Source organism: Ooceraea biroi, chromosome 4 (genome assembly GCF_003672135.1).
Source record: "Ooceraea biroi isolate clonal line C1 chromosome 4, Obir_v5.4, whole genome shotgun sequence".
NCBI classification, from domain to species: domain Eukaryota; kingdom Metazoa; phylum Arthropoda; class Insecta; order Hymenoptera; family Formicidae; genus Ooceraea; species Ooceraea biroi.
The window spans coordinates 519,852-543,883 of NC_039509.1; the positions used below are offsets into that span (position 1 = coordinate 519,852).

General features: G+C 42.3%; 2 protein-coding genes and 1 long non-coding RNA gene across 6 annotated transcripts in view; 1 reads left to right on the top strand and 2 right to left on the bottom strand.

Moving 5' to 3' along the window:
• LOC105283587 overlaps nt 1-24,032 on the top strand; it is a 29,819-nt gene that overhangs the window by 3,720 nt on the left and 2,067 nt on the right. The gene's annotated exons all lie outside the window — the stretch shown is intronic.
• LOC105283585 (cyclin-dependent kinase inhibitor 1) lies at nt 36-11,207 on the bottom strand. Of its 4 annotated transcripts, none has more exons than XM_011346449.3 (3): nt 11,065-11,207; nt 1,127-1,274; nt 36-951 (listed from the first exon to the last, which is right to left on the bottom strand). In XM_011346449.3, exons 1-3 carry the CDS (start codon nt 11,082-11,084, stop codon nt 745-747), a joined length of 375 nt encoding a protein of 124 aa, XP_011344751.1. In that variant the 5' UTR covers nt 11,085-11,207; the 3' UTR covers nt 36-744. The 4 variants fall into 4 exon arrangements, with proteins under 4 accessions (XP_011344751.1, XP_011344753.1, XP_011344752.1 ...); XM_011346451.3 differs by lacking the exon at nt 11,065-11,207 and adding an exon at nt 3,338-3,557; XM_011346450.3 differs by lacking the exon at nt 11,065-11,207 and adding an exon at nt 2,496-2,864.
• LOC105283584 lies at nt 16,510-22,697 on the bottom strand. Its single transcript, XM_011346448.3, has 2 exons — nt 22,060-22,697; nt 16,510-17,829 (listed from the first exon to the last, which is right to left on the bottom strand). The coding sequence occupies exons 1-2, from the start codon at nt 22,595-22,597 to the stop codon at nt 17,657-17,659; spliced, it is 711 nt and encodes a 236-aa protein (XP_011344750.1). The 5' UTR covers nt 22,598-22,697; the 3' UTR covers nt 16,510-17,656.

The following is a 24,032-nucleotide window of genomic DNA, read 5'->3' on the forward strand; positions in this document are numbered from 1 at the left end:
AGGGTAGGAAAAAAGTGAATGCATCACACAAAATATAGTTTGTTTTTATAAATATTGCAGAAATATATTACTTTATTCGTCTTTATACTGCGTGAACATTACGCTCCAAAGTATCGTAAATATTAGTTAGTATAATTGGAGTATAATTGCGTGTATTGCACGTTCCTTTCATAAATATTAAATTAGTACCACACGCGATGGAATAAAATTAATATGTAAATAATATTAATTGGTCATTACATCTATCATACGCGCGAATATAGTTATAATCTCTTTTTTGAATTTTAATAAGTAAAGCTCTATTGATAATTATATATAGCTAATTTGATTTTGGATTTCTCGGGACATGTCAACATTATTATGTCCGTTTTGACTAGAGCTTAAAATATGTGCGATGAATAATTTAACTTAATTGATAAATTGTTAATCTTCAAATTGGTAATTCAGTCAAATTAAGAAACGTAATTTATCACATTTGCTTATAGAACTTTGGATTCCAATTTTCTTTTCTCATCACTAAAAATCTAATTCGCTATAAAATTCTTTCTCTAGATAAGAAAAAATTTACAAATTTCATTATTCGTAGAGATAAGTTGCGAATTTCACAATTAAAAATTTACGCAGTCTTGTTTTGCACGATCCCATTAAAAGAAAATCTCCGTCGCCATTGATATTCAATCCTGCTAATATTTACTACTTTATACGTCATTATTTGTTTCGTTTCTTGTCATCACATGCTCTGAGTCATTGATTCGTTATTTTCTCAGTCTCGTTGATATCACTTGTTTTACTTTCTACCTCTTCCGACTGTTGTTTCTGCGGATTTTGTACCGTGTCATTTATCATTGTGGAATTAGGAATTTCGTTTCTGTGATCGTCAAGTTTCACCCACTCGTAACGACCAGGCAGCGGTTCTTCCTTTTCGAAATCGAAATTCCATCTCTGTTTACACTGCACATATTAAACAATATTTTCTATGTTTATATTTCTTAAGTTTAAACCATTTGAATCTATGTCTGATTTTTTCGTATAGATTTTATCAAAATATGATTAATCAAGATGAAAAATAGTCATAATGACTATCGTTTAGATCTAATTGTAATGAAAGGATGGTTTTGTTTCTTACAAGTTCCTTTTGTCTTCGATCCTCTTCCAAAAGCCGGTTGACAAAGTTGTCGCCCTCGCCATCGTTATTGTCATCGGTATCTTGAAAAAGTCTTCTACGCACGTTTCGAATTTTGTGCGTATTCCTCTCCTCCATCGTCAGGCGGGCCCTTGCAAAAAAATTAAATTTTATAAGCCGCTCGGGAGCTCTTCAATTATTATTCGCGGAATAGTTGGAAATTCAATCGCTGCATTATGTAAAACTTCATCATATAAAAGAATTGTGTATGCTATTAGGGTCTCGTTTTACGTTTACATCGCGTAAGAGTTTAGAGGTTCCACTTTGAATCGGCACGTGTTATAAGCCAGTGCACAGATGGCTCTTAGGGCTGATAAGGACTGAGCAGATTCTCAGAGTTACACCAGAATCGAAGATAAGATTTTTCTTGTGCGTCCTTAATGATCGTAAACGGAACCCCGCGCTTTTTACGCGCGTTCGTTAACGCGAACTGGTTTGATTGGCCGGCTTTCGCCGAGAGAATATTAACGAATGAATTCCGCGTTATTCGCGTAATTACTACAGTGATGCAGGTGGTACAGTCAGGTGCATTAACTTCGTCGGATACGCGTACACGACAGTGGTACGACGCAGTACAAAGCATCTCTCAGACAGGCGGGTTAATGCACTCGCGCGGCGTACTTTCCTTTCCCGACATTTCGGCCATACTTACGCGTACGCGGTTCGAGAAGATAAATGGACCGCAGCACGGTCCACGAGACGAGGTGCGAGATGATTCGCGAGAGAAAGAGAGACGAGCAAAAAGGAGCGCGCATTGTTGAAATCACTCGAATGGCGTCATGCCGAGCTCGCGATTATTTGATTCGGCATAACGGATCGTCGCGTCGGATTAACTCGGAAATCGCGCAATCGTCCGGGAACAGGCCCTCTTCCCTTTTCCGCGTACTTTTTGCGACAATCCAATTATCGCGGATTTATCGCCGGCATAAATTGCACCCGCCGTTTATTTGGTCGTCTAAAGCTGACAAGGGCGATTTATCTGGAGTACCTGTACGCCTGCCCAGCGGACCAGACCTGAAAGTACTTGCTCGAAATAATACCCCGCGCAATCTCAGCAAGCCATGAAATTACTTATTTGCTTCTACGTAAATTCGATGCGTGGTTTCTTTCAAGTTCTTAGGACGTAGCAGCTCGGCTCTCGTTATTATAGGCTCTGTGATATTACATGAAAATAGCCTTCGGGATCGGGATTCTCATAACGAAGAGAAATTATTCTCTCTCACGTATCCGGCTTATCTGCGTCTGTGGTCTATTAATGAGGTAGTATGGGTTTACACATGGAGGTATGCACGCCTTTCCCTGACCCACTTACTCGTTCAACTAATCCGGGCGGTATCGGATTGCACATTCAGTTTCGCATTCCCGATTGCGATGTCCGTCCGAGAATCTGTCGCACAGATATCACGTTTTGTCCAGTTACACATGTAACAAGATAATTGTCTTACTTCCTCAGGGTACCTCTCATTCCGTCTCTCGAGAGCGTGTACGAACGCGAACAATAAGGTATAGACTTTATCTGCTGATAATTATACAGACGAGTGCACTTAATCGCGATCACTTTTGTTGCACTCCAAGTAATTGCATACACCCGTTTAACTCGTCTTCGCACTCGTACGCCTCGTTTTCGTTTAATTCTGCCTCGGCCATTGCCAGCCCGAGAACTTATAGCCGATCGATACGTTTTCGTCGGGGGTGCGAAGCACGATGGAGGGTAGTTCGCGTGCGCGCGCATGCTATGGCGTGGGTTCAAGGATCAGTTTGCGCGTACAAAGGTTATAAGTTATCCAGTGTCAATGACATAGCAGAACGTCGATTAATTGAAATGCTCAGTGCTCGTACGATTAGTTTTTCTATCGAATCGAACATGAATTAATCCTTTGCGGTAGCAATGTATCCTCGTAGTCGAATATCCTGCTGATCGGAATGATTTTGAACAATGCTATAGTTTGATAATCAAAATTATGATAGAGCAGTGCACTTAGGGAAGCTTGGTTACGTCAATTGGCTCATTTTTTAATCCAAAACCCCAAAATTATTACACAATATTTCCTGTCTGTTCTCCTTTTAACTTGTTTCTCGATAATCCTCGATAATCACAGAAGGTTTTAGCCGCTATCGCGATTTTCTTTGCTTTCGATAAAGGACTCGACTTACTTTAACTGCTAATGTCACCGCCTCTTAGGATATGGGCAACGCACACACTGTTGTATCTACCGATCGTCATGTGAGCACATGAGTTGCGTAAGAAATCGGCAACTAGAATTTCCCAACTGTCACAATTGATCGAGACGGTTCGATTTGGCACGCAGCAACAACTCGACTGCGCTCTTCTCTTTTCTCCGTTGTGTTAGCCGAGAGACTCGGACTGCAACTAACCCCAAGGTGGGACAGTGAATGCATCTCGCTTGGGACTAGCCTAGATTCGCTTAGGTCGTCGCCGAGTTGCAAGTCGACACGTGCGTGCAAGACAACGCATGCGTCGGACAACCCATTAACTGCACGTTTTATTGTGCGGGCATTCATCCGACGCGACGAGGAGGAATGCATATCGACTAATGAGCGATATCTTTCCATGAAAATGCCGCTGGACGTTCCGCGAACCATAACGTGCTCGCGTCGGAAGAACAAGGATTACCGCGAAGTGCCGTGCCAACTTTAAGAAGCGAGTACGGTGGGAATATCATCACGTTGCTTCGCACTTCCGTTCCGGGCTAATGTCTTCTTTCGTGGAAGCTTCTTATGCAATGTAGATCGTATAGTAATTGACGATGCACGTTCGCGCGCGATGGGTCGCGCGATGTCTTAACGATATCGCTTTAATTAATGACATCACGCCGTTATAAATAGTGTCGACGCTCAAGGTTGCGATTTTCCGTCAATTTACTAACAGATAAGGTTGCATTTGTGGTAGGTGCTGAGGAAAATAACGTGATCGCGGCATAATAGGCTCGTAAACTTTAATGAGTATACGTGGATCGAACGCGACATGAGGATTACTTTGACTCATATATCTTCTTCGAACGCATTTAAGCACCCGATAAGCGTTGCTACGCAGTGGCTGCGTAATTGAGAAAGCCATTACTCTTGATTGCCATTGCCCGTGATTGCGGATTTTTCTCCACAACTCGACCAAACCACAATAAGAAATCGCCTGCTGAGTCAGTATATTATTAATTCAATTCGAGATGTTTTCGTGAGGTTCACGAAATATGGTTTAATTTACTTAATTTATTTAATTTTTTAATTTACGGTTGAAATGAAATTATGAAAGCATTATTTGCAACTGTGTGCATCGCGGATCTTACTCAAAGATAGAGATTTACGGACAGTTTTTAATACTTAAAAATGATCGATATTTTTGCGACATGACAATTGTTTAACACACTCTCATATTGATCAAAACATGTTTTGCTAAATATACAGACGATACAATAGTGAAAAATCTGATGACGAGGAATTGTCATTATTCACATTCCTCCTGACAGAAATTTCATGAAGAAAGATGGCGACTAAGAGAGCAAAAGTTCTCGCGAGCACTCTGGTCGACGTCTTCCTCAGGTATGGCACTTTCTACGGATGACGATGACCTCTTTAACGACTCGGAGTAACCGCCATTTTGTACCGTTTCAAAAGCGGTGTTCCGCATCGTGATCGCCATCGAGGAAACACGAGCAACTGAATCGCGCATAAGTTTTCTCCCTCGAGTAAACCCGCACCTGTGGGCGTCGAACGAATGTTTTTCGCACTCGATCCCCGTCGCCAATCCCCGTTCCTCGATTCGGATTTTAACCTGTCAACTCGAGTTTTTCTCCACTCACGCCGTCAATCGAGCGCGTCACCATCGAAGTGCATGTCGCGATTATTTCATTTCACGCGACAAAAACGCGACGCTTCGCTTCGCCGAGCAAAATATTCCCTACAAAATTACCAATCATCGGATGATGTCGTTCACCGGCTCTCAGCCTCTTCCTGTCTCCGCTGATGCAATCACGATCATTCGCACGGCTTGAATTCGTCGTCGCTGGTGATATGCGACGTCACGTTCATCCCTTTTTCTCTCTTTCCCTCCGGCCACGTTTCACAAGAAATCATGTACGAAAAATCATTTAACTCGGATGCAGTCAAGTAAAAAAAGAAAAGGATAAAATGACAGGGATCGAGTTGACACGATCGATCAGCTGGTATCCGCCTGACTTCACGCGCGATTTTGATAGTCATTTCAGTCGACTATACGATATATATATATATATATATATATGTACAATATACAATAAGGTTGACACGTGAGTTGACGTATGCTGTTGCACTTATTGTTTCCTTTTCCGCACGACACTTGGCTTCTACGTGATACACTTGCGAGCACGCTTCGACCGTTGTGCAAGTGGAATTCAGCCGACAATCGATAACAATGCCGAGTATTAATAATATTTACTATTGTTTTAGCACCGTTATTGGTGATGGCGAAACCGTTACGGCATGCATTTCATAAACAGTATACGTGATAAAATGTATCTTTTCTTTTGAAAAGTATAGTTTTTTGATTTGCCGCACTCTGCGAGGAGATGTTGGATTAGATTAGACATGCGTCATTTTCCCATCAAGCTATGCTTCAAATAAAATTAATAGATAACATTAAAATGCTAATGCTACAGAAGGCTCATTAGGAAAAAAGCGTGATCGAGAGACAAGATTCGAGATTGCACCAACTTGTGCAACCGTGCATAACGTGGTTCTTTCGTTCTACGCCTCGACACCTGTGCAAAAGAAGAATCCCCCGAGTAAATTCGCTCACCCTTGCTCGCCGAGGAATCGCCTGAAAAAGCGGTGAGGGCTCGACAGCGGAGTGCTTATGCACTCCGGTAATTATTCCGCTTGAGTTACCGGGCAAACGGGTGGGCCCTTAGCGCCCCGAAGAAATTTCTGTCGGAAGGTCCCCTCGTCATTTGCATCTTCCTCGCCGCGAGAAAAGATTTCTTGATTACAATTTCAGATAGAGAAGTTAATGTAACGCCATAAAACTGCGTGACCTGAGATTACTCTGCCTGGCAACCGCGTTGCCTCGTAAGGCAAACGAAGTTTACACGCATCATTCGGTGATTGTTGAACAATGTGATTCTTGTTTAACGTACGATCTTGACCGACTTCTGAATGGAAAATAATGCATGTATGTATGTACATGTTGGTGATATCAGTTTTCATTTTAATTCAACATTTCTTATTTGAAGCTCTTCGTTCGCGCATGTGAACCATCCTTGAGTAAAAGATAAATCATACTTTATGGCGCGAATATCCTTGACCACGAAGACACCAAGTCGACTTGCTGTCGTAACGCCGCGCCGGCTTCTTCAACGGTTCAGTGTCGCGTGTGACCAGCATAAGTATTTCTAGTTCAACGCACGCCTGATCAATATTAACGTTCGAACGGCGCACCGTTACTAACCGAACGAGATAACACAACGGTCGATGCGTTTCTTGCGTTTTCCTTCGCGTGCCATCAACGAAGTATCGTGCAGCGATCTCGTATCGAAAGGAAACTCGATCTTATCGAGGACGTTGATCTCATTTCCCATATGATAAAGAGAACCTCGCGTGTTTTGCCTCGCCGGAAACAATAATATTCACGGCATTAATGAAAGCCGCTAGTTAATAACGTTATCAAGAACTATTTTACCTTGCGCGCGTTCTTGACTCCGTTTTCTCTTATCGCGGGTCATAAAAATTGCACGCTCGTGGTACTCCAGTGTCGACGTTATTAACCTATCGCTAATGCGCTTGCAATTTGCTCGATAGCGTCCACATTCGTTGCAATAATAATCATAATAATAAACGATATCCGGGTCATTTTTAACTGCAATGGAAAATCGAAGGACCTTTCCATCGTGAATTCATACTTGCAATTCAATGTTTGTAAAATTTTCTTCTCCAAAGTTTTGTGGTTGCTAATTGCGCTCTCTCTGGGTACGTTCGGCGAGCTCGGTTCTTTGTCACATATCTGCATCCGAAATTACGTGCTTTAATGTCGATGTCGGGGGAGTCGACAGGCTTGTCCTCCCTTGCCCGGCAGGCAACGAACCCCGAGCGATTCTTATGAATGGGATGCATATTCATTCATTTCTTCGCGGTAGCGGCGATGCGTGCATTGCCTTCCACAGATCCGACATATGCTAAAAATCTTTCGTGCCAACTGTCGCTTCCTGCATGAATCCACGGACCTTGAAATGTATTCTTTGCGAAAAGAAATCGTCCCGGTCACGCTCTGCCCGACGAGGAAGAGACTCGCCGCGAAAGGACAGATTGCCACAAGAAGGGAGCCGATTCCTCTCTTTCGCCTTCTGTCTGAAAAAATCGTAGCGGATCGTGGATCGTAGCACGTTGTGGAATTGAGTGATAAATCTGTGATTTTCTGCATATCCTAAAAATTCGTCGAGATATTAAATATTCGCAGACAGAAAACGAATAACGATAAGATTAAAAGTGAATTAATGGGTGAATTTGTTTCCCTATCGGGAAGTATATCTGGTATGAAACCCGGAGACACGGGTCTGGCCCTGAAGAGAGTCCTCGACCAGTCATATGGTCTCTTCGCGAAGGGTGCATGCGTTTAACGAATCTCCCCATTAACGTCTGAGACTGCTTAGATTCAAAGTTAGCCTGCGGTGTCACCCCTCGCGCCCGTCGGTGCTTTGTGTTGTGGAAATGTGGTTTAAATCGGTATAAAAAAGCACCCTCCGATCCACCGGGAATATTTCCTGTCGGATGTTTTCATCCGGCGACGTTTTCAGAGTCGGAAAGCTGCACGAGAAAAGTCGGAACGACCTCACGTGCGGTCAATCTGTCTTCGCTACAAGCTGCAGCCATTTATACGCGTACGAAAAGAGATCGTGGAACAGACGAAGAAACGAAGGAATGCTTGGAAAAAGTAAATCACTGCGTATCATCACTATATCAGTTTTTCATACTATGAGATACGATGAGATGCGAGAAAGAGAATTATTAGAAAAAAAATTACAGAGGAATGTTGGAGATAAAAAGATTCGAGACTTAAGTTACAGCTTGAATATTCCATTAACAATTATCCTTACTGCCAGTTAATGCTAATTACTGACACTTGAAGCTGTGCACGTAATTATTTCGACGATTTGTGCTAATTAAGAATTCTATTTCGGATGCTTATACGATGGAAAACACGTATTGTGGAAACGGCGGGTTCCGTAAACAAGGGAATTATTATACTAACGAGTCCTTCACCTCACGGCATTCGCATCCCGTGCAAGAATGCGAAGAAGAAATGATTGTGGGGTCGCGGAGCTTTCCTCGGCGTTTTTTCATTCCGATGTCGACGATTGTTATCGTCCGGTTAATTATCTCGGCAGCCTTTAATAATTAACGCGACGGCATCGCCGCAACACGCAATGCGCTCGCGATTTGCGATGTGTTCGGGTAGTCGTAATTTCTGTATCGCGTGAAACGTCTTTTGAAATACGTTCCTCTTTATCGTTTGGTGCGCGTTACCTTTTCCTTCGTGACTCCTGCGACTTTATGCATTTCAGAGAGACAGGAAATGATCCATCTTGGAAATCGGTTTTTTGGTCTGCTTCTCTGTTCGGTGGAACACGTTTCGCGTCCGAGTCGGACGAAATTTACGGCGGCTGATTCGCTCGTGTCCTCGCGTATTTTTATTTAAGATCTCGGACAATGAATTCTTTCCCTGAAAATGGGACAACCACCCACAGTTCTATTCGCCCCCTTGGATCTTCTGCCACTAGACGGAAATAGATTCACGTGGGTCGCATATGCGGCCGCAAAATTCCGCCTAGTATTTACATCGCGTTCGCACAACGTTTGTTCATTTGTGGCAGGTCAGTGACGCGTGTTCATCCTACGCTCTGAAGAGCTCACGACGATTCTCTTGTGATCCCGATTAAAGAACCGAATACCAATTATTTTTCGAGTTGATGTTCTTCGTTTAATTGAACTTGAAACTCCGAGAATGAATTCTAAACGAATTCTTGTTTGCCAAAATATAAGCAGATAATAGAGTGATATCTTTATGTTTACGAGTTTTGAGACTATTGTAGCTCGGTTATTTATTTACGTTACATTCTTCATTAATAATGTATATTGTATGAAAAATCTTGATTATTTAATTACAACATGATGTACGTTAAGGTAGAAAATTTCTGAAAAGAAGAAGAAATGCCCTCGCAGAGAAAGCACGTCGCGTGCATCGAATGAATTTTACAGACGCGCGAGGCACGAGCGCAGCACTTAACACTTTCAACACATCCTCGTTCAAATTCCCAAATATTTGTCCTCGCGCCGTCTGGAATTCGAAAGATCCGCGCGGACGTTGGACGCTAATGGTGACTCTTTTCGTAAACTCGGTCACAACTGGCGGGTTTGCGATAAAATCATCGATGTACCCGAGACAAAGCCTCATCACGTATCCCCGAATAAAAGGAAAAAATCGATTTCTCCCCATTTTGCATCAAAAAGAGATCTCCGTGTAATATTTGTCATTTTACGTTTCTTATTGCATTCGTGTTTGTGTACGTTTAAGACGTTGCCCCAGGCAAAATGGAGAGATAATTATCATTCCTGTTTCCATCCGAGAATATTTACGTATAGTACTGCGCGGTATATTAAAGCGTATAACGTTTAATTGCTTATAATTGCTTGGATACACATATCCAAGGAATCCCCATTTATATTACGGGTACGTCTGATTCGATCTAGATTACATGATATGCGCTACCTACACGGCATCTTTGAATTAAATTATCGTAGCAACCTTATAACAGTCCGCATCGCCAAATAATTGCCGTAATTTGTAACAATAGAAACATCTCTGGGATGAGTCTTACTTAATGTAAATGAACAGGGATTCTCTCTAGCTAAGTTATTCAAATGGCTTTTTCTGTTGCTGGCCATTAATTATTCCATCAGATTTCGCGTAGAACATCATACCATGGCGCATGGCGTAAAATGTGCTCAATTTCTACTGAACTGATTTCCTTTCAAACAGTATTTTATTGCATTACTTATAAATAACATATAGTTATGTCTGCAGAAGATTAGACAAAATAATTTAATTTTCTTGTAAAAGCGGATTTTCGAGCGCGAGACAACGTCATTCGTCGAGGATGACCCCGTCCAGCTTGCTCTGGAAACGTAAATCCTCCCTTATCATGCCCCTCAGCACAATTTCCGGCCGCGGGTGCTCTCGCTGTGCCGCTATTGCGAGACACCGGACACGCAAGCACTCCGCCGACGACGATGACGTGTTCGTTGGTCGGATACTGTCCTCGATACCGAGGAGAGCCTGTGGGCGCATTCAACCCGGCCCGGAACTTAAAACCGCGGCACAATTACCTTTCCCCGGGCGAGAAATCCAAGACCCACGCCGCAAATACGAGCAGCGCCGGAAAGGCTCGGCCAACGACGTAACGTTACACTGTTAAATCCCGTATGTAACGCTAGTCACGTGTATTCCCCCGTTTTTTCCTTTCGTTCTCCGCTCATTTCTTTTTTCCCTCTCTTTCTCTCCGACTCTGTCTGTCTTCTCCATTATGAGCTACCGGATGCGAGAACGACGCAAGATCACACTATGCACGCGATACATCTCGCGGTACACCCACGGGTCGCGTGGGTACTCCACGCGCATGATGTCTAGCTTCATCACACGCACGGCGAACCCTATGATCTCATTGCAGTCGTGTAATTTTAGCGAGATATTGACCGGATGCGTGTACGTTTGTCACGTTAGTCCAGATACTACGCGAGCGAATGCATACGGAATGCACGCGTTAGGACACGGTTGCAGGTTCGTCGTTGAAGCAGAAGAGGTATCAGGGACTTTACGCGAGCGTGTTTTGGCTCACCTATGCCTTGCCGCCAACATGATGATCGCGATCCTCAAAAGCGTAAAGTCGCGAGAGATGCGTGATTACGTGACCGACAGCCGAGAGATTCGTTGTGCCTTGCCAGGCGATGATTATCGATCACGATCGGCCACGTTATCGTCGGAATCCTCGGCGGAGAGACCGCACGTCGCGAGTTTACCGCGACGACTGACTCTCGCATCGACGAGGTGCGGAACGAGGCGCGAGGCGGCTCCGTTAGTGCGCGGTCGCTCTTCCACGTTTTAAAGCGACTCATGCACCGAACTGCATTCCGCCGCGGTTGATCCATCTACGTACGTCTATTTATAAGTGGAACACGCGCCGCCTTGTGGATTTCGACGGGTTGCAGCATACACGACCGTGCATCGTGGAGAACTTCTCCATAAGCGGCACATCACGCGGAGCCGTCGATTTTATTTATAGAATAACACGGGACGTGGCCGTATGGCTGCAGGACACTGAACGGAGAAAGAGAGAAATGGGGTATGTGTCAGGCAGTAAGGGAGCACATCGTGTGCGGGAAAGGAAGTCTATTTCCGGAAAAAAGAGGGAAACTCGAATTCAAGGCGAGGGCGGCTCGTTATTCGAGAAAAATTGAGAAACATTTAAAGGATTTCGATGCGTCACTATATGCACGCAAGATGTGATCATAACATGAGGATAGGATTATTCGGAAAATTTGATAATTCTGAAAGAGAGAGAGAGAGAGAGAGTGTGTGTGTGTGTGTGTGTGTGTGTGTGTGTGTGTGTGTGTAAGGTATGGTCCTTCTATGAATTTATAGAAATACAGTTAAGCCGTGAAACGTATGGGAATTAATGTTACCGTTATGTTTATACATTTTGAAATGCATTTTGAAAACTTGTTTACTCCCTTCTCAAATTTAAGAGACGATTACGTCAACTGCAACTTTCGAGTACGACTGGCCGCTCTGCGTGACAAAGAATGTTCTTGTAACATTTTTTTTGAGTCGCCAGTAAACCGGATGCGACATATACCGCTCGCTACGAGTCATAAAGGTACGTTAACCCGCTTGGCAACAAATTCCTACCCGTTTCTTTTTCCTTTTTCAAGCACTTCCATCGCCTTTGCGCGATAATTTTAAAACGCCTCGGCTCCTTTCTCTCATTCCGCTCGTTCGCCATGACCGTTATCTCGATGCGCTGCACTTTCGGCGAATAATCGAAGATGCATCCAAAACGAAAACCGACCAGCTGCCGTCCATTTTCATCGGGCAATTAGCTGCGCTCTGAGCGCAACCTTGAAATTTAACTGTAGCTCATTCTGTGCTCGCGCGAATTGCGTCGCCACCATTTTCGAAATACACTCAGCGAATTCTCTGCACAGAATATATATTTTAATAGATTGATAATAGATTTAATAGATTTAATAGATTTAATAATTGTGCTACATTGAATTTTTGATGGAACTTTGAATTGAAAAATGAAAATTGATTGAAATGTTACACTAGATTCGTTGCATCTCGATTAGCGCGTTTGTCGCAACCATCTTCGAGCTCTTAACTGCTGCTAATGGCGAGCCCTTCGAACGCCAAAGAAAGTAATCAAAGCCCTTGATGCATGAAGGGAAGAAGGTTAGCAGGCGCGCGATGATTTCTCTAACGCAGTTGCGGAGGCGGTGGTACGGAACGGCCGAAACACAAACGGACATTCGCTTTTTCGCTCTTTATATTCAGACTGGAAGTGATTTCACGCTTCGAAGGAACTCTCTTCGGCCTCCAGACAGGATCTAGGCGAGGCATCCTGCCACCTCCTTCCTCTTGTTTTTTGCTACTTATTTTCCTCTAAAATTTTCCTTTAAATAAAAGCGAGATTTTTAGGGGATCATTTAGAAAATAAATTATCATTGATCATTGCAATCACCGCAACTATTATTATACAGACTGGAATAGACTTATGACATAACATCCCTCTTTGAATTATGCAACTCGCAAAACGAAGAGCAATTACAAGTCAAGTCGTTGGAACAATTCGACAGCATGTAAGCAGCAATTTATACGAATCGAAACATAAAAATCTTCTAGACATAAACAGAAAATCACATCTGGGTAGTGAGAAGCTAACGATGCGTTGCTGAGCGTAGGGTTAATAACGCGATGTGTCAAGATTGAAAGGAAAGAAGATTCAATGGGACATGAAATTGGATATGGTGTCAATGGTGGTTCAGGGACACGGTTATGCCGGCAGATGAACCATAATTCGCGTCTGCTCGCCCGCTGGAAGGAACCTGAAAGTAGTTCTTCGTCGTTTCCGTTGCGGCTGCGATCAAATTCGCGACGATTCTCACCGGATGCCATGAGAGACAGGACGAAGGACGACGGCACGATGATTCGTAACCCTGGTCGACTCGATACGGTCAGTTTTTGCGGTGTCTTGGTCCACCGGCCAAGAGAATCGGAGGTCTCTCTTTCTCTCTGCGTTCCCCAAGGGAACCGCATGCGCTGCAAGCGCACTTACTTCGTGTAACCGTAATCCATCGGCGAAGATCGGATCGAACTTCGCTGCGAGGGGTAAGCTGCTCCGACTGAAATTTCATCGCTGAACAGAGGAGAAGGTTGCATCGAAAAATTTTTTTTTTATTTTCCTCTACTTTGCGCTCACTTTGCATCGTCAGTTCAATTTTGTTTCGTTCAAATTAATCGTTTCTGCGTGCAACTGTAACTCATTGAAAATTTCCGCCCTTAAATGCAGTTTTTTATTTTGTCATATTGTGCAACATAAAAGATTTGATATGTAAAACGAATCTAGAAGTGGAAAAAGTTAAAACTGTTAACATTCTTTTTAAAGTTCTCATTTCAAGATGTCGATGAGGCTCTGAGCAGACAGTTACCGAATATGGGTGCGAGATCTGGAATTTAAAAAAATGCCAAATCGTATGCGGGGAACGAGACAAATGGTACTCGCGTAGTGGGCTGGATCAAACGGACACCCGAACCAGTTTTCGCGAAAGCCGAAAGTGAAAGGGGTCGAAAACGCGGGTTCTCGATGAATGTCCTTTAATTAGAGTGGCCGGCTGGGCCCTTTTCGGACGCGTGTTTACAGGACATTAGTTAATATACGGAGGGCACGCGGAGGGCTCCGATGATGCAGACGGGCGCGTGCTACCGTTGGAAAGTAAAATGCCACTGGACGGGTTCGTTTCGGCTATTGTGGACATCATTTGCTGGTCCTCGATCGGACGTTTACCCTTCTCATTTAGGACCGTCTCGATCCACCGGGAAGATCGTAATTTATCGCCGCTGCCGACACGCGCTTTCTTGTCACCCGTTTCTCCGTACACGAGTGACAGTTGCAGTTTTTGATGACAAAGAACGAACCGTTAAAGTCTTCAGTCGAGTGAAGCGAATACAATTCGCGGAAGACCAGAGCAATGTACGAAGCATTGGTAGTTTATTACGATGTTCATACGCGATTATTATAATATAATAGCATCATTTATGATAGATGTGAGAATGAAAAAAGGTTTTGCGATTTTAATAGCTTTTTTATTATTGTGAATTATTGTGAACGTCAACGAAATGTCTCATCTCCCAGTTCCCAGACGATTCCCCTCAAAATTTTTAAAGCAGTAAAAAATATCAAGGGGATCTATCGGTGATGGATATAATAAAACATCCGTTCGATAATCAACCTAATGAAAGTATAAATATAAGTGATGATCGATAGAACTTTGTATATAAAAAAAGAAATCATTTGATAGATCGTGTGACATTGATCGCAAGCAATCCGTCAAAATCGATCAGTCCGTTACGATCAGGTGTTGTTCCGATGTAAACTGGTTCTACAGCTAACTCAATCAATTAAGCATACGGAGGGGCACGTTACACGTGTACCGTTGATAGATACCCATTAAGTGTACCTTTAATAGCACACCTGGATGTATCTCTCTATCGGTTAAACTGAATTTTCGAATTTCGAGATCCTAAAGGACCTAAAACCTTTATTGCAAGGGACTTGATACTCGATACATAATTCGGACTCATATTTTAACCATAATTTTAGTTTATTACTTTATTTAATTTTAGTATTATTACAATTATATATTACTGTAATCATTGAGTTATGAATTAAAATCTAGAAAAATGTCAAGATGTCACTTAGATTGTTAAATCAAAAAATAATATAAGCTTCTTGGAAAATATATATGTACACGTCAATTGTAATTCACACTTTCAGTGATTCACTGTTAATGATCCGATCTATGGCTAATTAAAGATCCGTTACAACATGCAACGGTCAAAAATCCATTTCCTATGTAATATTACGTCGATATTCGATTTAACGCCGATATGGTTCCACGCTCGAGCTATATTAGTTACCATTATTGAAATGACCAGCTAGGATGACAGCCATTAGAACTGTAAACCAGCTGCTTCCTTCCGCGGGGTTCCCCCATGGGTTGGAAAACCCTGCGATGCGCATCATGCATTATAATTAACCATATAGCGAGCACGCCGAGTCACCCCCATGGTTTCGTTATCGCAGTACAGATAAATAAACCACTCATACATGGGGTATACATGGAGTGAAAGAACATTGTTTTACAGATTCCCTTCCTATTATAAATTATACGTTCAAAAATATTTCTTTTTTTTTCTTTTCATTAGTATAAACGTACATATTAAAAAATGAAACATTTTTATTATTGATTTATACTTTGCACATAACGGGAAATATGTTATCTTGAAACTGATGTAAGTTAAAATTTCAAGATCTACAAATTTTCAGATAACTTTATTGTTCAGCTATCCTTGTTTTATTTATACTTTTATGATAATCAAGTTTTGGATAAATATGTACTATGTTGATCATTCACATGCACGGACAATAATTCTCGTATCACCGTTGTGAATTACCCCCATGTGCGTATCGAGACCATCATGGCACGCGTCCAGGTGGATGTTACAAAATGTTCGTTACAAAACGCGATTCGTGTTGCTCAGCTGGCTAATTTTCGACGATTTCGATCGGGTTTTCACGTGTCGATTGCCCCGGAACGTCGATGGAATATCAGATAATGTCGATTCGCCTGCCGCTATTTAACGTTCGCGCAACATATTATTAATTTAAAGAGGCAGTAATGCGGTAAGCCACGCGAAACAAATTTCACAGCAGTTGTATGGTGCGAAATAGCTGTCGGTCTCGACCGATTAGTCTGTAGATCTCTGCTCGTTGAATTAATGTTACAATAGACTGAATTAATCAATTCGAGAGAAAATATATGCAAAATATTGCGCGAAAGACTGGTAATTTTTACATTCATATCATTATGAAATCTTAAGTAAATATAGCAATAAAGAAAGTAAGCTAGATTACATAATAAATTATTTTTTCTTAATAAATGATCGAAGAGAGATAAATGTGTATCTTAAATATGCGACGAGGATAAGAAATAAGAATAACAAGTACGAATAAAAACATGATAGTTTTATTAATTAGTTAAACAACTAGATGACTAGAAGAGTTTTCTAATTCTAAAAATGACATGTACATAGGACTCTCTCCTGCACTTGCTCTCTATGCGCGATGAGAGTGCGGAGCTGCAAGTTGACATTTGTAATCGCTTAGTCTTTGGAGGTGCTGCATTGTTGCTTCATCGAAGAACCAACGGGCTTCAGGCTTTCGATGGACCGCCGTCGCCACGCGAAGAATCTTTTATGCGCAAAATGCTCGTTAAAAATGACGTCAACGTCAGTAAATCGTAGATCTATACTAGATCACGAGCAAGATTCTTGATTGGCTCGTCAAAGTTAAGACAATGATTCATCGATCGTACAAATTCGGCATTCTAACCGAGGAAGTGGCGACAGCGTGTCCAACCAAACCTCCATAAATCATCTCGGTGAATTATTTACAGAAATTAATTAATAATTGATGGCGCAGTTAACTATAAAGCAGATTACTTTGATAATTAGTTGATGATAAGGACGCTCGAAAAATGACGGAATATACAAATTTCAACGGCGCAGATGAAATCTGACCTACGCGAAACAATCGTTAGGATCGCGTGCACAAGTTGGTTCCATCGTGGTTATTTTGCCACGGCGGCGGAAAAATCGCCAAGTCGATGGAATACGCACTGCTGTACATGGAGGTGCTCGCAACTGTGTTTATTTTACCGTGGATGCTTTAAAAACGTAACCCGTTCTATTTTTTCGGTGCCGAGCATATGAAACGCACGTGCTTATATGTGACTGCGCACGAACGGCGAAGCGACTGCTTCGAAAATCCAGCCGAGAGAAATCGTATTACAACGAAGTGGCCTCAATGAGCAATTGGGTACGAATGTAAATTACTTGAAACAGAAAGCGAAAGCGACGAGTTTCTGTTCCACGTAGTTTACGCTGAAATTTTCACTGGATGGTCACTTCGCACGTTTCCTCCGTTTTTTTAAATAATTTTAAATAATAGTTATATAATCTGAATAACTTAATAAGTTTACGAGTAGCTCTTTCACCGTTCGTGTGCAAATTTAAGTTAACGTAGCGGTTTTTTCGCCGCCCCTGCAAGAACACCGCACATTATGCACCAGTCTATAGGATATACGATCGTCTCAATTCGATGTCATCTTCTGTGTTGTTTTCGTCGCCGTCGTTGTCATCGCCGTCGTCGTGGTGCTCGTTTTCGTTGTTTTCGACGACTCCACGTTCTGATGCTTCGACACGTCCGTCGAGGCTGTCAGAGGCTTCTTGTTCACCTCACACATTTTTCGTGCTCGCCAGTAATCTGCAACAAAAATATTGAAGCATCGTGAACGACAGGTTATTTAAGCGCAACATGGAGAGAAGCGACGATGGGGTCGGTCTTACGTTCTACAAGAACAAGTGAAATGGCGCGCGATACAATAAAAGTGTGATACAATAAGCTATTCATTTCTATTCATTCGATACGTTCGTCGCGGTGTGAATAGGTGTATTCGTAGGGGACACATGAGGCTTCCCGTAATAAGTATATCTTCAAGGTTCCGTGGCGAGGTTTTTGTGGATCAACGGGGTCATCTCGTTACGGAGTGGCGTAACCTGTATGGAGGTAGCGCGCGGGAGGGGCACAAAATTTCCACAACAAAGACTACACACGTACAAAACATCTTAGGGATACCCTACTATCGATCAGGTAGCCACCTGAGCGCCCTACCCTCTTTCCTTTCTTTCATACGAATTTTCCCTCTTTCTCTGACTGATTGTCTGGCAGGTGCGATTTGATGTTAACGGTCCGCCAAAATCACTTTGTCTATCCAAATGCGATAACACGAAGAATAAAAAACTTGCACGCACGTTTTGTTGCAAAAATCTATGAAAAAAATTATGAAACGAGATAATAGTTACTTCACTATCACGTAGCTCAGCATTAGTTATTAAAAAGTTAGATTAAAAAATGTTTCTCCTCTTCTATGAGAACTTCCTATAAGAACTTCTTCAAGCGAGATGAAGACGATCCTCGGCGTCCAAGTAACGGGCATAAACGCGGATTAAACGAAAATCTTCATTGATGCATAAGTTTCGTAGCTTCCAAGGGGATATTAGCGTTCGTCACTTACGTGTACCACTCAAGGGACTATCAGCGCTCGCGAATCGTGCAATAAACCGCGTAGCCTGATTCGATGAATCGATGAAAGAAGTGCAGAAAAATCGCCGCAACGACCATATGTCGAGGACATGATCCTTTCTCTGTGTCTTCGCTCTTTTTGGCATTGGTTCGCCATATGGCGCACGAAACAGAGTTCTCTTCCTCAACCTCAAAATTTCTCCCTTTCTTGTTATCTTCCTTCATGTCTGCCTTTCTTCAGCGTGCAGAGTCGTGCTCACATGATTTCGCTTGTCAGCATCTGTTTCCACGCCTCAGCGTGTCGCAAAGTAGATCTTAGATGTGCTCGATGCTTACCTGTCCATATGTCTGAGTAAGATTCTGAGAATATCCTTTTGTTCACGCATCCAAAAAGGACCCTTCCAAAAAGGACGTCTTTTCGTTCTTCGCCCGAGCGAAGTTTTTCTTCCGAGTCGCTCCAAGGCGTCTCCCACTTGGCGGGAAAACCATGCAACAGACTGCATTATAGTTTTCTTTAAATCGTGATCGAAAGAACTTCTTTGTCGACTTGCCATGTGTCGCAGGATCGTGAATCTCGAAGACATTTCCTATTATTCCACAATGTAAAAAATAATACTTGATCATCCTCGCGTTTTCGCGATGCGATCCATATTTATCTTTTTCTATAGTTAACTGTAGAAGACGTGTGGAACATTCTTCTTCCGTTCTCCATAAAAGATCCAGTTAGGCAGGTAGAAAGATAGAGAAAATATGAAAATTAAAATGATAGTGTCTTTAGACTTTTTTTATTTTGTTCAAATAAACTATGTAATTCTATTATAAACTATGTAATTAAATTTGCTTTCCCTAAAAATTAATATAATCTCTTTACACAAGCACTCAATGGCTACCATGATATGAAAATACAGAAAATGAGAAACTTGAGCAACATTATATTATAATAAGAAATAAATTCAGAATAAACAAAATGTAATTGTATCTTTTAAAAGTTATGATATGAGTATGTATAATGTAAGTAGTATGTGCAATGTAATTTTCCTTGATTTCTTACTTAATTTCCATGGTTGAGTAACTTATGAAGTGTCGCAATTAATGCATACAACTCATTGCACTTATACAAAAGCGCAACTTGTCGCAGCAGGTGGCGTGCGACCTTCGGAAGGTCTCGTATCGCGTGTTCGCGAGTTTGATTTAATCGTGAGAAAAGACCTTCCAGTCGTCATGGGCCTGTAGGAAGGGTTAACAGGTGTTGGTGGAAAAGAGTTGGTTGCGTCGTCCCGGTCCGATGAAGTTTCGAGGATCTTGTGCTGTCTTTGTTCCAGCCCAAAGAATACCGTGTAGAAGATTATCAGTACAAATTAGCAATAGATCTTGATATGAAATTCGAAAAATAAACTTTTCTTCTGTTCGTATAAATATTGCAACATACGTGTTAAGAGGCGATATGAAGCTCAATGAGTGTCAGCTCTTAGCGTCGCGCGTACAGTTCCCTATATGGTAAAAGCGTTATTATTAGGTGTTTTACAAATTAATTCAGTGCTTTTTTCTCAAGAAAATAAGCCTTTATTTACTTTCTATGTCTCGAGAGCGGATTTGCCAGCTGCCTGATAGATGGAGAAAATATTAGAAAATGGTGGCGAATATTTCGAAGATTGACATGCTTATTATTTTTTTCTAATAAAAGTTTAATTTCTTTAATAAAAGCACCGAATTAATTAATACACCTAATAGATATTGTGCGATGTTATTTAATTTACAAATGAAAGGTTTTTTAAAACGATTCCCCCTTGTAATAGTGTGGAAAACAAGAAAAATTTGCAAATCATGCGATATGATATTCTTATGTGTATCCGGTACATCTTCAATTTCTCCCATGCAGAGACATGCAAAATTTTGCACTTGGTCGAAAAGATACGATGTCCATTGTGCGTAAAGTGATCATGCGATATGATGGAGGATCAAGATATAATTACATCAGGCCTTAGGAATCCAAGGAATGCGATCGCAAGTTTTTTATACTCCTTGGAAATGCGGGCCCTAAGTGATTCATGATGAAACCCTTCGAGTGCTTGACGTCCTTTTGCCTTAGATGCGTAATGACTCACGGATGTGATTCACTCCCAATCAGCAGATTCCTTTTACCCTGACTATGTCTTTAGACCCCATCTTTACTTTACAAAGACGACCAACGTTTCTCACCGTCACGCACAATGCATATCCACTTATCTCTTCGCGATAACGCGGGCATTTTTTCGTAGATATTCGGTTGTTGTGTACAAGTAAGCGAATGCTTTTCCAAGTACTGTGGAGTTATATAAAAAGATCAGCTTTTGAATATATTATGAGTTAAACTTAAAAACATTTATATTTATATTTACTGCAGGTTAAATTTTACGAATAAATAACAATCTACTGACGTTTTCCTATTTACAGAAAAATGTTACATTCATATATTTTTCTATAATATTTAATCACTTTGTCGAATAAATAATTTTTATGGAATCATAGTAAAACTTTTATATGAAATCATAGAAATAATTCAGCTATACATTTTTCAAGGTAGTCTAGAAGAAAGCAATAGATCCCTTAGGTTCCAAGCCTGGGTCATTTAGATTATCGCTGCAATGGGTCTCGTTTACGACGTGTGCTTCTGGTATCGTAAGAAATGATAGCCCGCCAAGGTAGAAGATCCTCGAAGAGACGCGTAAGACTAGTAGCCGGGAATACTCGGGCGAGAGATGGCTACAGAAAAGGGGAGGGAGGAGAAGGCGGAAGAGACGACGGGTTTAGAATAAGAAAACAGGTCGGAGCCACGCGACCAGTCCGCGCCTGCGCGTTAGACTTCCTTGCGACACGGGTTTCCCGCCAAAAAGGAGAGAGCGTTCTCACCACGTCACGATATCCACGAACGATTATTTTATCGCTATTTGCACTGGCATTTCAACTGTTTTCATTTAATAACATTAATTTCATTTGTTAGAAATGAGTTTTTGTTAGAACCCGATTCTCTCCATTAATTTCACCTCATAGCGGGATTATCGTACCATAAGTGTCGTTGCATAATTCGATTCCCGCCTTAACGAACGTTACTACAGTAGTATGCCATATTGAATTATGTGTAAGGCACATTTTAGCCCGGTCATGCACATTCAATGCCAGACCAGAGAGTCCAGTCGAAAAAAGCGCGGGAAAATCTGAAGAAGTCCCCCTTTTTTCGCGTGCGTACATTCCGCGAGATTTTTGCCTATTGTCCACCTACGGAAATAACCCGAACGCGTCGAATGATTCATGCCGTCTCATGCATATTCTGCGGCCATATGCGTTTCGGATATGTTTGCGCGCCTTAATCGCCGATCAAATAGCTCGTCAGTAAATGCCACGGTGATATTTCGTAGGGAAAATGCTGCTTACCGTGAATGCTGGTCTGCCTTGAATACGGATTACTCCGTTTTTTGCTGGGCGAGTGATCGTTCTTCTCGTTGTTCCTCCTCTGGTAATTATTCTCCTTGTCCTCGGAAGATGGATCCACTCCCCATCTGCTCCTGAATCTACTCCTTTCTAGATCCAATGCTTCGTGAAGCATCTCTATCGTTTCGCGCGAATTCGGCTTGCCGAAAAGGCAACGTGGAACTTGCGAAGTCATATTCTTGCTGGGCAACATCGTGTAATAGACTTTGCAACAGAATGAAGCTGCCAGCATCTCGAAGTCTCTATCTCGATTTGCGTGTCTAGCCGAGTGAACGGATCTCCAGGTATCTCCGTTTACCTTTAGACTTGTGCACTTATCCAGTGCTTGACGCGCTCCGCGATTTGCGTCGGATATGATGGTGTCGACTGTCAGTTTTCTTCGTGCTTCTGCTCCAACGTTCTCCGTGAGAACTGAAGAATCTTCGATTACGTCAGTTTCATCAATCTGCGAAACTTTTCTGTCAAGTTTTTCTCCGAACATCCGGCGGCCGCTCCGATCTCGACGACGCGTGATCTCAACTGCGTCTGAAACGAATCACTCGATCGATTGCAGATCCTCACCGTCCCGCGGTCTCACTTCTTCTGATGAGCACGGCAACCAGCTCCGTTCGAGCCACGAGGTCTACCAGTCCCTTCCACCGACTATTCAAATTCAAATCTGATTGGTGCGCCGCCAAGCTGCGCAGTAAAAATGGCGCGAGTTTTCTTTAACGACGTTCTTGTCGCACTCGTGCCGCATCCGCTCGCGTTATCTCTCTCGGGAGCGTGTACGCTCCACGTGTACCCTCACCAATGCGACCTCTCGTACGAAACCGTCCAACGGATTATGCTAAGCGATCTCTTCGGCCTTGTGGAGGGGAAGAGCGCGCGCCATAAAGTGTACTTCTTGCTTTTTTTCTAAGTAGCGCGACGTATAGAGCGATCACGATCGCGGTTCGAGCGACGCGATTTCAGACAAACTTACTTTCAGCTTTCTTCCAAATGGGCTTGCCCGATCGATCGCGCTAGTGTATACAAGAAGTCTTCGTATTACTGTAGATTATACGTCGTTTTTATTCACAGCTCTCTTCTGGATAATGTTATATATGTACGAAATAATGTGTACTTATATATGTATTTGTTTCTTGCAAAATTTCTTATCGTTTTATTTAATTTTTTCTAGATCAGAATGACACATTTCGATAAAATACTGCATCCAACTTGATGCGCTATTGGATTGATGTAAAGAACGTTTGTCTTCTTTCTTTCGGATTGTACTTTAAGAATTCAATGAAGTTTAGGCATTGAACGATATTCTATATAAAAGTTTGAAGGATCGACGGTTCTCCGATCGTGAAAGCGCGCGCACCAATGAGACTGCAGGACAGTTCGTTCAATTGTCGTGGGCACGGTCGCCTCGAGCATTTTTGCGGCAAGTCGGGCGTTCTGCAGCAAGAAGAAAAAACGGTCGTCCGAGCAGGTGGAACAGCCGGAGAACGAGAGGGAGAGACCAAGTGGAGGCAAGTCTCAGGCAGAAAATCGCCCTTCGAGTCGCCGTAATCGCCTCTCTCGAGCGCATAGGACTTTCGGTGAACGTGACTTATGAACAAGCCGTCGTAACCATAATCATGTGGTTTTCATATGATTAGTTCTATAACATACAGGTTGCATCGCGTTATGACGTCTGCTTAGCATTTTCTCATAAAAGATCAGGCCTCCTCGTCGCCTACTTTCATGATGCTGAGTCTCTTTGTTGTCTCGTCATTGGATTGGCTGCATTAACGCTGGTTAGTCCTAATCGCGATGTTTCTCTTGCGTTCTATACGAATACCAGGTATTGCACAATGGATGACTCAATGATAAAAAGCAGGACTGCACTCCAGGATGCGAACGAATATAAGAAGGAACCAAGATTATATAGATTTTAACTCAAACAA